Source organism: Heloderma suspectum, chromosome 12 (genome assembly GCF_057233095.1).
Source record: "Heloderma suspectum isolate Gila_16-S chromosome 12, 16-S_ref, whole genome shotgun sequence".
In the NCBI taxonomy this organism is placed as follows: Eukaryota; Metazoa; Chordata; class Lepidosauria; order Squamata; family Helodermatidae; genus Heloderma; species Heloderma suspectum.
The window spans coordinates 1,362,030-1,376,634 of record NC_139469.1 but is presented as its reverse complement, the minus strand read 5'-3'; the positions used below and the strand labels follow the sequence as shown (position 1 = coordinate 1,376,634).

The window sequence follows — 14,605 nt, the reverse complement described above, 5'->3', positions numbered from 1 at the left end:
TCGTGATGATGAATGCCTACTGGCAGATTTATTCAGGCCTTGCCTGATCAGTGAAGTTTCCCAATTTCAACTTTGTTCATAGGAGCAGGAAAAGCATTTGAATGAAATTAATCATCTTCGTTTCCATTGAAGAGCACCCAAGGGACTGCTCAGGTTTTGTAAGTAACAGAATGGATTGTGTTGAGGCAGCCTTCCTGGTTGCCCAGGGGCTGCTGGCAGGTATCCGGTGGGAATTCCAAAAATCAAAGCATGGCCTTTGAATCCACTAGCGTGGAAGAAGGAAGCTTCGATGGATCGTTCATTGTGCTGTGTGGAAGAAGGAGGAGTCCTGGATGGATTTCGGGGTCATTTCAGCATCACTTCCACAGGGAAATGGTCACTAACAGCCAAGGCCTGAAAAGGGGACAAGGGAGGGAACAGCAGAGTTAGGGGAACAGAAGCTGGCTCTGGAGGGCTGACTCCCCAATTTTCTAGGGTGAATTCATGTGTTCTAATGCGGGGGGGGGGGAGCTACTACCTTGCTCCTTCATGCTCACTAGCACAGCACAAGTACAGTGTGGTATAGTGGTTAGAGTGTTGGACGAGGACTGGGGAGACCTGACATCACTGGGAGACCTTGAGCCAGACACCAAGTCTCTGCCTAACGTACCTCACAGGGTTGGTGGGAGGATAAAATGGGGAGGATAGGACACTATTCACCACCCTGTGTTCCTGGGAGAAAGATGGGATATCAATATAGTAAAATAAATAAATGTTTCATGTCTATGTGGGACAGGGCCTTCTCCAAAGTGGCACCCAGACTCCAGAATGTGGCTCCCCCTCCCCCCCTGGCCTGTAGACATGAGGCAACATCTATTCTGTTTTGGCAGGCCTGCTATTGGAGTTCTGCTCCCTTTTTCTACTTGCTTGTTTTATCTGCTAGCTGTTTCTTTTCTTAATGTGATTGTTGCTCCTTTGAACTATGCCGATTGTAATGTCTTTTTGCTCATGACAGAAAAGCAGGATGTAAACATTCTAAGCCAACAAGCGAGTAAAGAAACGGGGAGGGGGTGTCCCAAGCTTCCTGTGCCCACTTCTTTGATCTCCATCCTGGCCTGCACCTCACCATCCTCCCACTCCGACAAGGGTAAAAAGAGCTGCTCACATTCCTGTAGCTCAAGTTGAAGGTCTGCTGGAAGTTGTTCACCTTGGCTGTGCCGGGCAGGATGCTGTTCCTCAGGGTGGTGCCTGCCACTACGATCCTGCAATGTACCATTGGGGAAAGAGAGAGAGAGAGAGAGAGATGGGAAGGCTCAGAAAGAAAGCAGAAGGACCCTGAAACTCCATAGGGAAAGAGCTTAGAATCAAAGAGTTGGAAGGTACCTCAGAGATCATCTAGTCCAACCCCTTGCTCAATGCAAGCGCTGCATTGCAGGGAGCAGCTATAGCATCCCTGGCAGACAGTCATTCAGCCTTTCTTAAGTAACTCCAGTGAAGGCGAGCCCACCACCTCCAGAGGCAATCCCCTGCTGAACAGCTTTCACTGTTAGGAAGTTTCTCCTAATGTTTAGCCAAAATCTGCTTCCCTGTAATTTCCAGCCGGTGGTTCTAGTCCAGCCCAACAGCAGAGAACAAGCATATTTCCCCCTCCCAGGAACTCAAAACTGGAAGGGGGGGGAGCAGGGGAATAATTTTTCTCTCTCTGAATGAAAAGTGAAATAATGCTTTAGAGTCATGTCCAAAACATACGGGTCAGGATCCACACCGTTACAGCAGAAGTGCCCCAACGTGTATTATGCCCGCCTCGGTTCTTCGCCATGGCGCCAGCTCGGATGGGGCTCCCGGGCCCGCTCCCGCCGTGCGCGCGCGTGTGGGTGTGGGGGCAAACAACGGGCGGGCGGAGCGGCCCTCGTGCGGGCTCGCGGGCTTCCAGCGGCATCTGCGGGGCCCGCGTTGCTGGCAGAGCGCTGGCCTAGGAAAGGCTCAGCTGGGCTCCCAGGCGGAGGCTGAGGCGAGCCCGAGGGGCGAGCCGTCGCTCCGAGGCGCCCTTCGCCGGTGCCGCGCAGCGCAGCGCCCGCCCCCGGCCTTCCGCGGAGGGGCGATGCGAGCGGCGCGGCAGGCGGCTCTTGGAAGGCGGGCTCCGAGGGCGCCGCGGCCAGTGCGGCGCCCGCCCCAGGCCCGCCACGCCTAGGAGCCCCCGGCCGCGCCCGACCCCGCCGTCGCGGGCCGGGCCGGGGAGCGGGGCAGCGCGTCGCCCGGCGAGGCAGGGGCTCCCGCCAGGCGGCGCGCGCCCGGGGCCGAAGCCGCAGCCCGGGACGGCGCCAGCTCCGCCGCAGCCCCGGCCCGCCGGACGTGCCTCGCGGGGCGGCCCGGGAAGGCTCGCAGGCCGCTGGGATCGGCGTGGTCGCCGCCGCCCAGGCTGCCGCGTTCCGCACGGCGCTGCGCAGTGCGGAGCTGCCGTCGGGGCTCCGCTGTTCGGCGCGCCTCCGCTGGCGGCTGAGCAATAGGGGGCCCGAACGCCGGCCCGCCGCGCCTCCGCTTCGGGGGCGGGGGAGCGGACGGGGCGCCTGGTGGGGCCGGCGGGAGGGCTCCGGACCGGCCTCGGCGGGCACGAGGGGAGGAGGGGCGCCAACCCGGGCTTTGCGGGGTGCTAAAGAGAGGAGCCCAAGCCCCCAGACGGTGAACCTATTTGGCGGGCTGGGCTCCGCACCTCGGACGGCTTCTTCGGAGATCTGACTAGTTCTGACTGAAACCCCGAGCGGATGCGCAGCCCCGCCGCCACTGGGGAGGGCAGCTCCCTGTGCAGCCCTGCGACCCTCATCAAAACGGAGAGCGGCCCTCCCCCGCCCCCCTCAGGATCCCACGGGGAAAGGGGCCCGCTGGAGGAGAGGGGAGCTCTGAGGCTGGGGCCACACTGGAGGCCTTCAAGACGAGGCTGGACAGCCATCCGTCAGGGATGCTCTGACTTCCTGCACTGAGCAGGGGGTTGGACTCGATGGCCTTGTAGGCCCCTTCCAGCCCTACTATTCTATGATTCTATGACTCTGACCCCCTTCTCAGGCTCCTCCCCAAAGGAAGCCCCCAAGGGAGCACCCCAAAACAAATGCGGAGGAGAGAGGGGTGATCCCGACAGATGGGGGCGAGTGGGCGTAACGAGGGCAGCCCCTGCGTGGCCTGGGGAGTCCAGAGAGCCTCTCTCCCCCCACTGGGGGGTGGGGGCACTAGAGGGGCTCTTCTCCCCAGAACCCCCCTCCACACTTGTGTTGTTTACAGCCCCCCCTTCCCTCTGTCACCCCTAAGCCTTCATGCAGTCTCCCAGGGGGACCATATGCTTTATCTCAGTTGCCCTGACAAGCCTCTTGCGTGGTAGGCCAGCCTTATGTCCCCAGTATTCAGCCTGAGGCGAGGGAAGGGGGGCAGTGGGGGGGGGCGTTGAGTGCAGAGCTCCCTCTGCTGAGCTCCTGCTCTGCCCAGTGGCCGCCAGAGCGCCTTGGGGCTGGCCGCGACCCTGCCCTGCCTGCCTCTGCACGAAGCCCTGCTTCTTGTAAGGGACAGTTGTGGGGCTCGCAGAGGGGCTGGATCTGTGGTGCTGCTCTGCAGGCCTCCGGGTGCAGCGCTGCAAGCAAGTTCTCCTCCTGACCCACTTGGCAGAGGCTGGGACTGTGGGTCTTGAGCCAATCCAGGCCTACATAGGAGAAGGCAGGAGGATCCCAACCCAGGCAGAGAGATTTCTGTGGCCAGGCGAAGGAGGTTTCCACAGCGGGTGGCTCAGCAGGATGGGCCCCACCCCTCTAGGATGCAGGGGGTCCCAGATCCTGGTGCTGGCTGTCCGTCTACACAGCTGGTTGCCCTGGCTGGAGGTCTCAGGGGCCGCAAGCTCTTCAGCAGGGTCCTGGAGGGGACTGGAGGGGTGGCAACCGCCTGTCCTGCCCAGCCTCCAACAGCCCCAGGGAGCCTGAGCTGCCAGCATGCTGCTTACTGAAGCTGGCAAGACCAATGTCCAAGGTCAGTGCTGAAAAGCTGTCCCGCGATGAGCCCCTCAGTAGGCCCGCCCGCCCTGTCCGGTCCTGGGCTCGGCCACCAAGGTTCACTCCACAAGGGAGGCAGCCAAAGGCGAAGCCTGCCCATGCGGAGCGAGCAACCCCTCTGATTGGCAAAGAATAAAGGGCACTCTGCATATGCCCAGAGGCAACGTCACTTCAGTTATTTCCTTATACCAGGGGTGCAGAGCCTCTTTCAGCCCAAGGGCCAATTCCATTTTGAAGAAGCTCTGGAGCTGCATTCTAAGGGTGGGCGTGCCCAGAGGCAAAAGGGGCAGAGTCAAAATACCAAACGTGCCAGCACATTTCAGCTTGAAGCTCTTCCTGCCAGGAACTCGGCCTTAGGAGAGACAGCTCAGCCTTTTGGAATGGGGGAAAACTGCTGGGAAACTAAATGATCAGTGGTCGGGCAGGGGGAAGGCATGGGGGCAGGGGAATGGGGGATTTTGGGAGTTGTAGTCCAACACATCTGGTGGGCACCAGGCTGCTGAAGGCTGCCTTATTCCCATGAAAGTTCAGAATAGAGCTAAGTGCCTGGAATGCTTATTCCCTCATGCCCCAGAATAAGCTTTGGCTAACCCATATCATACATCCAGGACTTGGGGAGTCTTCCCTCCAGATCCACAATTTTCAGCAATCAAAGCCCTTGTTTCCGCAGCACACTCTGTAATGTGTGACGTTCCCTGGTGACCGCTGCACATAAGCAACTGGGCCTGTGCGTCCCAAACTAATCTTGGGCTGCTACAAACCATACAGTCGCACCTCCAGGAAAGCGTCCTGTGCAGGACACCTCAGCCCTGGATCCAGCCCGGAGCTTTGTCTGGGCACAAGCACTGCCCAGCAGGCTGGGCCCAAGCCAATACGGTCCAATGAATGTGCAAATGACTCAGTCATGGGACAAGAGTGGGGGAGGCCTCTCTGGGACCAGCAGCCAGTGAAAGAACAGCAAATAGAAACGGAGAGTGGCTGTTCTCAGAATGGAGAGGAGGGGTCCTCCAAGGGCCTGTCCTGGGACCAGACCAGTGCTGTTTAACTCGTTCATACACAGACTAGAGTTAGGGGTGAGCAGTGAGGATGGCCACGTTTGCAGATGACACCCAGTTATTCAGGGTGGTAGAAACAAAAAGGGATTTGGAAGGGTTCCATATGGACCTCTGCAAACTGGGTGATAAATGGCAAATGTGGCTCAGCGTAACTGTAAAGTAATGCACGTTGGGGCAAAAAAGCTCAACTTCTCATATATGCTGGTGGGGTTTGAACTGGCAGTGGCTGATGAGGAATGGGAACGTGGGGTGTGGTGGACAGTTAGATGAAAATGCTGACCCAGTGTGCAGCTGCTGTGAAAAGGGGATATTCTGTGTTAGGCATACTTAGGAAAGCCACTGAGAATAAAACTGCCAATATCCTACTGCCATTATACAAATCCATGGTATGATCACACTTGGAAAAGTGTGTACAGTTCTGGTCACCGCACCTAAAAAAGTATATTGTAGAGCTGGAAAAGGAAGAAAATGGCAACCGAAGTAATCCAGGGGCTGGAGCAACTCCTCTGTGAGGAAAGGCAACATTCAGAGCTTCCTAGTTCAGACAAAAGTCAAGTAAGCAGGAACATGATAGAGGTTTATAAAATCATGGCTGGTGTGGAGAATGTGGATAGGGAGATTTGCTTGTTTTAAAGGTGCCTCAAGATTCCTTTTTGGTTTTGCAGCAACATACCAACAAGGTCACCCCCCCCCCCTTTCTGGAAATGGATAGGGAGATGTTTTTCTCCCCTTCTCATCATACTAGAACCCAGTGGGGATCTTCTATTGAAGCTGATTGCGGGAAGATTCAGGACAGGTCAAAGGAAGTCCTTCTTCACACAGCGCAGAGTCAGACTATGGAATTCGCTACCACAGGATGTAGTGGTGACGCATGGAGCAGGGGGTTGGACTTGATGGCCTTGTAGGCTCCTTCCGACCCTACTATTCTATGATGGCCACCAATTTGGATGGCTTTAAAAGGGGATTGGACAAATTCATGGAGGCGGATACAGCCATCAATGGCTACTAGTCCTCATGGCTATATGCCAACTCTGGTATCAGAGGAAGTATGCCTATGTGCACCAGTTGCTGGGGAACTTGGGTGGGAGGGTGCTGTTGCACTCATGTCCTGCTTGTGGGTTTCCTTGGGCAGCTGGTTGGCCATGGTAGAAACAGAATGCTGGACAAGAGAGACCCTTGGGCTGATCCAGCCATCTTGTGGCAGTGAATCACTGAAGGCAGCTATAGGAGTCGCCCTGCACAGCCTCCCCTTACCCGGAAAGAGAGGCGGCATCTCACATCCGGCCTCCTGCCTGTTCCATTGCTACTCCAAGGAAATGGCTCACCTGTAGGAACGCCCTGTGACCACGAGCCCCCTCACCTGTCATAGGCACAGTCAGTCTTAGTCACGGTGGTGTCTGCTGTGTCCGGGATGAGCCACTGAAAGGCACTGCTGGAGCGCAGGCGGATGCGGGGCCAATCCTGAGGCTGGACGTAGGAGCAGTCTGCATTGAAGTCGCCCAGGAAGAGCATCTCCTGCCAGGAGGAAGCAGCAGCAGGTGCTCAGCGCCAGCAGGCGGGTGGGACAACTGCCTGAAGAGCTGGGGAGGCCCACCCCGCGTTGAGGCTGATGGCTGGGGTGGGGTGGGGGCCTAATGTCTGTGTGTCCTGATATTCTTCGGGCATCCCACGGCCGCTCTCCGGGCAAGCAAGAGGCAGAGCAACGGGGGAGGGAGCATCACTCGAGCTGCTGCTGTGATGCGGCTGCTTACGTCGGCCCCCCACTTGTCCCTCACGTCCAGGCAGACGTCGTAGAGAGCATCCATCTCGGCCACAGCTTCTCCGGGAGCAGCATGCAGGGGCACCAGGATCAGCTCCTTCGCCTCTGAGCGGGAGAGAGGCGCGCAGAGAGACGCTCGCTCTGTGCAGCCACCCCCTCCCGTCTCCCCAGGTGCAGCCACCCGTCCCCAGAACCGAATCGGGCGGGGCCCTCCCTCCTCAGGAGGAGGACAGGGGAGCCTGGCGCATCCAGGCCACGCGGGGCCAGGAGGATCAGTCTCCCTGAGCAGGGGTGCAGCCAGGACACCTCCGACCCTGGGCTCCACGGTTTTGTGGGGTGACCATGGGAAGCGCGCCCCTTGGTCACGTGCCCCCCCCCCCCCGGCCGGGCCGGGCCGGGCCGGGCCGGGCCGGGCCGGGCCGGGCCATGCTTTAGAACTGCGTCAGCATTACTGATGCCTTAGAACCACCGCCACGAAACTGCCAGTCCCGACTGACGACGACGACGACAGCGGCAACAGCCGAGCGCCGCAGCTTTGCAGTTTAGGCGCGCGCTAGAGCACCCCCGACGGCGGGAGCAGGGCGGAGCCGCTTCCGCAGCTGCTGCTCTCTGGCTGGGGGCTGTGCTGGGGAGGGGCGGACTTCGGCTCCGGGGCTCAGCCCGAGTGGCACCGCTGCCCCCGAGGGGGCTGAGTCCAAGAGAGCTGCTGTCAGCGAGCTGCTCCACAGCCTGGGGACGCAGGGGGCAGGGGGTCCCGGGCGAGGGAAGGCTCCCAGCGCTCCCACTCCGAAGGCCTCGTGCAGCTAGCCTCTTCTCCCGCTTAACAGGTTATTGGCGGCAAGAGGGGAGGAGACGTGGTGGGAAGGCGATAACGTCTGGTTTCTCCCCCACCCCCCAAAATTCCATGAACGAGGCAGGCCAACTGCACAATTAAAGCCTCATCCGGAAGCACCACGTTCCCCTGCTAGACCCCCCCCACCCGCCACTTTGCCCAGGGCATCCTTCAAGCACCACCCAGGTCCTGAGAACAAAGGTGGCCACAAACCCAGCCAGAAGCCATCCTTCGAACGCAGGACCCTAGGCCAGCTTTCGCCAGCCTCATGCCCTCCAGATGTGTTGGACTACAAGCGCCCAAATCCCCAGAATTCTGGGAGTTGTGGTCCAGCACGCCTGGAGAGCACCAGATTGGGAAAGGCTGCGCGAGGCTGACTCTCAGAACCCTCTGCTGGCAGCTGACTGTTGCTGGGGCCACGCTGCCGCCCGGCTGTTTCAGCCGCTGTGGCCCCGGAGCCCTGGCTCCGGGGCCAGCCTTCCGCCCAAGCTGGAGCGCTCCCTTGCAACTGTGGCTCCAGGCCCACCAGGCGCCTTCCCAGGGCGCACCTCCCCAGGGTGCTCAGTCCAGGGCCAGCTGAGTTCCCAGGCACCACGGAAGCCGGAGAAAGGGACGGCGGGAGGGAGCCTGCTTACCAGTGTGAGGAGCAGCAAATCTCACGATGAATGGCTCCCTGCTGAAGGTGTCATTCCCACAGGGCTCACAGCCATCGTCGTAATAGTAGCTGTCCACCACGGAGACCTTGTCCTGCCTGGACAGGGAGAGGCAGAAGCTGCAGCAGCACTTGGGTGCCTTTGCCCCGGCTGGCCCAGAAGACTGGCTGCGGGAGGCACATGGGGGAGGCAGGAAGAGGCCCCAGATGGGAAGGCGGCAGCAGCCCAAATGGCGGAGGGGCTGGGGAATGGGTGCAGGGGCTGTGCACCATTGTCCGGAGGGGAGCGGAGCAACAGGGCGCCTTTGGAAGCCAGGGCCAGTGAGCCAGAAAGTCGGAGGGGGGAGGCATTCATTTTATTTATAAATATTGTGGGTCTCCTGACTTCCCACTGCAAATGCTCAAGGCAACTAACAGCAACAATAAAAATATGAAAGGAAACAACCAGAAAAATGACACAAAGCAGCAATAAAACATTTACAAATAGCAAGATGGAGAGAGTGAAAAAGGACCAGCATTCAAACACTTCAAAAACACAGAATTGAGGCAAAAGGATTTTTTGTAGCGCTGAATTTCACATTATGACTAAGCCAAATTGGCTGTTTTGCCTGAATTATGGGTGATTTGTAATATTTATGCTAATTGGAGGATCCAGATTTGTTGGCGCAGAATACAGATGCTGTCAGTATTATGGTCTGAGGCCAGAGAGAGAAATGGGCAGTCTGGCACAAGATGGAGGAGAGGCATCCAGGATTTCTTCTCCAGTCCCCTGTTGGGCTGTAGCTCAGTGGTTGAGCCCCTGCTCTGCATGCAGAAGGTCCCAGGTTCAAGCCCTCGCATCTCCAGGTAGGGCTGGAAATATTCCTGCCTGAAACCCTGGACAGCCCTTGCTGCCAGTCAGGGTCCACAACACTGGGCTTGGTGGAACCATGGTCTGACTCTGTATAGGGCAGCTTCCGACACTGCTTTGATGCTCTGCTCCTGTGCCTGGTTCCATCCTGGTTTCCACTTGATGCCCTTACCTGTAAATGAAGAGGTATTGCTCCTTGTAGCTGTTGCGACCCAAAGGCTTGCTCACCACGTAGTTGTATGGATCTGGTGATGCCCTAGGAAAGAGTGATCAGTGAGTGTGGGTGTGGGTGGGAGCATCACGTTTCTGGCTTTTGGCAAATAAAGGGATCAACATGCCGGGGGGGGGGTGTCTTCCAGACAGAATGCCCCCACATTGAAGGCATTGCACAGCTATTGGGTCTTTTTCTCCTTAATGGAGAAACATGGGAGGGTTAGTATGCACAGAATATCTCCGTGCCTGGACCACTATAAAATTCCATTGGCACTATAAAAGCCTCATCTGGAAGCACCTATGAGCACTAACCTGTTTGCTGTTGTCCTTTGAAGTCCTCCCAACAGCCACTGGATTTTTACCCTTCTTAGGGTATGCAGGTGAAAGGGCCCCTCCCAGTGGCAAGGTCCCTTTGATTTTCTCTTCCTGGAGAAAGAGGGCTTGGCCAGGATCTATGAACCCCACTCCCTCCCCTCTGGTGGTGTGACTAGGGTGTGCATTTGCAGCAAGACCCTGATTGTGCCCCCCCCCCAGCCACTGCATCTCCAGCACCCGCTAAGAAGAAACACACCAGCCAAGTAGGCTCATCATTTTCTTGACTGCACTCAGGTCGGCATCCCGGACCTCTTGGATGAGGGTGATGTCGTATGTGGAGACAATCTGGAGAGGCACCGAGCAGAGTGAACCACATTAGCTTTGAGCACTAAGCTTGCATACAGACTGAAAAGCAGAAAGTGAACATTGTGCAGGGACCAAGACGTTCTTGCATCTTCCATGAATGTCTCCAATGAAATGCAAGGCGGCAGTGACCCCAGCCAGATTGCTAACTGGGAGAGAAAAGCGTTCAGGATTCTGCAGAGCAGCCTGGCTCAGCCTGGTGCCCTCCAGATTGGGGGGGGGGGTTCTGGGAGTTGTAGCCCAACACCTCTGGAGGGCACAGGTTGGGCAAGGCTGCTGAAGAGCATGTATGCAAAAGATTTAACAATGGGCTGAAAGCATGTTTCTTTGAAAGAGCTCAGCCGCAGGTCTATCACATAAGGCCAGATCAACTCACGTTGACAATGAGGTCTGCGATGGCTGGATTAGACAGTTTCCTATCCCCGAATGTCTTGATGTTGAAAGCACTAATTCTCAAGGAGAGACTGGACTGCAAGGGGTGAGCCATGCTAAGGAACGTCAGCAGCAGCGTTGGCTTCATGGTCCTTGTCCTGCACAAAGGGAAGGATGCAGAGATGGCCTGTTGGGTACATCCCTAGGGAGGAGCAATTTTGGTTCCTCTTTTGTTCCAAAAACTTGCTCTGCACTGTGTTCCACTCCTTTTTAATCCTGGTTTGACTGGGAGAATTTCTGGAATTGATTCTGGAATCTATGCACAGATTCCCCACAGTTTTCAATGTCTTCAGTTCACTGGCATCTCCACCCACCCCCACGGCCTTCTTGTTACCAAGATGCATGTGTTGCACATTGCCAAAACCCAATAAAAATAAAAATCAGCCCTGACATGATGTTATGCATGGGGTAGCATCAAGATTTTTTTCTCTACTGCCTGCATATATGCTCTTGTACATTGGCAAAAGACAAAAAGAGCCTTGATACAGCTGGGCATACAATCACATCACGGTTGCTTTAGCAGTGCGTTATTAATGCACACATGTGCACGGATCATGGAGAGGAAAAGTGCAAATTAATAACTGTGGCAAACAGCACAGGGCTAGTGCTCTGCACAAAATTTGGCAACTAAAAAAGGAACCACAGAGAGTTCCTTATGCATTGGTTCCAGTTTGAAAACAAGGCCAGGTAATCTGGAATTCTACCATCCAGGGAGAGAGGCAGATGAGGAAGCATCCCTCCTTCACCTCCCATCAGCACCTGGTGGAGGAAAACAGCTATGCTTGCTTGAGGTGAAGCAAGCTTCTTAGCAGGGTATGAGCAAGCTAAGCCGTGAGCCACCTCCATTGGGACTGGTGGCGTGGCCCTCCCAAGTATTTCTGAAATGCTGCCTTAGATATATACACTTTCCCCTCTAACCCACCTTCCCATTTCAATGCCATTTCATAGAATCATAGAATAGTAGGGTTGGAAGGGGCCTACAAGGCCATCGAGTCCAACCCCCTGCTCAATGCAGGAATCCAAGTCCGAGCATCCCTGACAGATGACCGTCCAGCCTTTATCTGTACACTTTTTTCTTTTATATTTTTTCCAAAAGAAAAAGCCAAACCCACAGTATTTCCAAGTAAAGTAAACAAGATGTGAGCTGATAATAAACTTGATAGTCTTTAAGGTGCCACAAGACTCTGAGGTTTTTTTTGCTGCAACAGGCTGACACAGCTACCCCTCTGGAAATTGTTACATTTTTTGAACTAACTAATCCCCTCTCCCCAAAGGGCTAGAAAAAACAAAGGAGCAAACAACACAGGCTTTCATTATAATGACACAAAATTGCTCATACGTTTAAATAACTTTTTGATAAGATTATTTCATGATGTGCCCAATAGAACATAAGATTGTAGTACATCTCAAGCTATCATTCCAATACATAATAAACTCCATTTCTCCATGGAACCGGTTTGCTCTTTTCTTCCTTCTCTTGACAGGTTTGCTCTTTTCTTCCTTCTTTTGACTTAACAATATTTGTCAATTCTACCATATATACAGTGTGCGTGTGTATATATATGTGTGTGTATACACACACAGTGTCCCATACTCTGCTTTTCCTGTTTTCCCTGGGCTTCAGATCCTCCTGCCTTTGCCTGGTGTGCGTGTGTGTGTGTGTGTGTGGATATTTCAGTGCTTACAAGGGCAGAATTAAGTCAGAACCCAGCCACAACCGAGTTGTGCGTAAAGGATTGGCCCGCTCACCAGCCATCCAAGGCGGGAGGATTAATTTTTCCCCACTTAGAGTTAATGGCTATATACGCAGCTGTTAATAAATAATACATCATTTCGATGTTCTCCAGTAACACGGCATTTTTGACATAGCACAACAATATGATGACTGGGTGCAAAGGTGCTTCAGATGAGGCTTTGACTCCAGCATCATCCTGCCTTTTTCTCAGAATTTTAAGGGGGGGGTGGTCCTAGACATCGTCTTCCATTTCTAAAATGCCCCCCCCCCCAGTGCATTTTCACAGCACTGCTTCCAACTTTTTTCTTACCAGAAGATAATCTGCTAAGGAGGAAAAGACGGAATTGGTGCACAAGGCCTTTTGATTGGTAGCACTTGGAACCTTCCATCTGGAAGCATCCTGTATCCACTCAGCCTTTCAGTTCCATTTAAGCTAGAGATCTGATATGTTTTAATCTTGAGACAGGACCAATACTTGACAGAGGTCTGCTTTAGGATCACTACAATGCCAACAATGCCAGCAATGATCATTTGCCCTCAAATAAATTCTGCTGAACTTGGCTGTAGTGAAAAGGTATTTCAGAAAACCCTTCCTTAACGTTCATGCTTAATGTTCACTGTGGTACAGTTTTCCAAATCCAGCTCTAAATCTCTGATTCGACATCAGTCCTAATATAATAATCCATTCCAAGTTTTGTTGGTATGAGTTTCGTGATAAATCTAACTATCCAATTACATTATATATTTGACTCCATGTTTTCTTAGCTTGCCCATTAAGTATCCATGTTTCAAGCTTAGTGCTCTCCTTGAGCGGACGTGTTCCCTCAATAGCTTGCTATTTATTTGTACGTGTTTCTCATCACACAACATCTCACTCCCCAGGTATGGGTGGCAGAGAATTCAGTAAATACAAGCAAAGGTTGTGAGGTTTAGTTCGCATGTCAGGAGGCCCACAAATAGGTTTAACTAGCCACAAATTCAGCACATACCAGAAGATTAGAAAGAAAACAGGAGCTGAACCAGGGAAGAGAGCAGTTACAGTAAGGGGCGGGCGGGTTCCAAAGTCCTTCTCTTGAAAGTCTTCCATGTAAGTAAGTCTTGTTTCTGGCTTCTTCTCCCTCTGGTTTTATAGCAGCCGCTGCCAAACCTCTCCTGTCCCCTGGGTCTCTCCAGCTCGGCTTTGCGCACTCCCCACCCTCACCCCCCCCAAGCTGTGCTCTCTTCTCTTATCCAGCTTCTCAGACCACTGGCCACTCTTACCTGGGGCAGGTAAGGAGCCTTCCGGAGATGACTTCTGCCACAGCGTTCTTCTTTCGCACACACCTCTGTAAAGGTCACCTTCCCCTAGTGAAAGACATTATTGTTTCTGGCATGTTCAGGGGGATGGGAGTGGAGGGAAGGTTTTTCTGCTCATTAATCTTCCTTTCTTTTGGGTCTCTTGTCCTGGCTCTTACATGGCACTACAGCTGAGCACAGGCCAGGCCATAGGTGGCACATCACCCCCCTCGTGTTCACAGGCAGCCTTCCTTCCTCATTCTCCCATAAATAATTGGGAGGTGGTTCCTGTCTGGGATTTGCCCTGGCCAGACAACGCAGAGACAGGGAAATGTGCCGACAAGGAGCTATGGGGACTCTCCATTCAGTGGGCTACACCCTGCTGTCCTTACCCAGGCAAGCTCCAAGGAGCAAAAAGTTCAAAATGGCATCAGAGAATGGTCCCCTCTAACCCACTGCCTTGTGGTACCCTTGTTCTGTATGTTCCTTGGACTTGGGGAATCTCGTGTCCAGAGAAAACTCAAATCCAGCTCAAACAAAATCTATGTTTATGAGGGATTGGGGCTCTTTACCTTTGCTGTTCCTTCTCTTTTGGAGACAGTTTCTGTGTCCCACTTTTCTTAATATAGTTCACAGGCCTGGCCTTGCCAGGTGTTTATTTAGTATGATATTTGTACAGGTGTATGAACTCCATACGGATGGAAAATGGTGGCTGGTGATGCTGGGTTTTTTTGAAAGTCTTTTCTCTCAGAGAAGATAAAAGTAACCACGGGGTTTCTGTTCACATAGAATCATAGAATAGTAGGGTTGGAAGGGGCCTACAAGGCCATCGAGTCCAACCCCCTGCTCAATGCAGGGGGTTCCCAGCAACCCAAGTGACTGCAGAAACATCAAACTGTTGATTCCGAACACTAAGAATGTCCCAAATCATTTTATTTGCACTTTGAAAATGATCTTAAAACAAAATAGTGAATGTGCAAACACGTCTGTCCAAAACTGCTAAGGACTCGGCAGCTATAATGCCCCTCACCCTCATCCCTCTAAACAGCTTTAGAACAGGGAGGGGAACTTTTGGCCTGCAGGTCTCGCAGAGCACACTGGAGATCCCCATCAGCTT

The 14,605-nt window shown here is 54.1% G+C and overlaps 1 protein-coding gene across 1 annotated transcript; it reads right to left on the bottom strand.

Moving 5' to 3' along the window:
* On the bottom strand, nucleotides 1–14,088 carry LOC146336407 (deoxyribonuclease-1-like). The gene is made up of 10 exons (XM_084818031.1): nucleotides 14,061–14,088; nucleotides 13,474–13,557; nucleotides 10,423–10,576; nucleotides 9,940–10,028; nucleotides 9,328–9,411; nucleotides 8,289–8,404; nucleotides 6,814–6,926; nucleotides 6,423–6,577; nucleotides 1,145–1,241; nucleotides 1–393 (listed from the first exon to the last, which is right to left on the bottom strand). Exons 3-10 carry the CDS (start codon nucleotides 10,564–10,566, stop codon nucleotides 346–348), a joined length of 846 nt encoding a protein of 281 aa, XP_084674157.1. The 5' UTR covers nucleotides 10,567–10,576; nucleotides 13,474–13,557; nucleotides 14,061–14,088; the 3' UTR covers nucleotides 1–345.
* Nucleotides 14,089–14,605: the final 517 nt, after the last annotated feature.

Excerpts from the sequence above, each read along its gene's own strand:
- LOC146336407 (XM_084818031.1), bottom strand. The coding sequence starts at position 10,566 with ATGAAGCCAACGCTGCTGCTGACGTTCCTTAGCATGGCTCACCCCTTG. Across the intron at positions 8,405-9,327 it reads CAATACCTCTTCATTTACAG|GCAGGACAAGGTCTCCGTGG; the intron begins GTAAGGGCATCA and ends CTCCCTGTCCAG. Across the intron at positions 6,927-8,288 it reads ATTTGCTGCTCCTCACACTG|AGGCGAAGGAGCTGATCCTG; the intron begins GTAAGCAGGCTC and ends TCTCCCGCTCAG.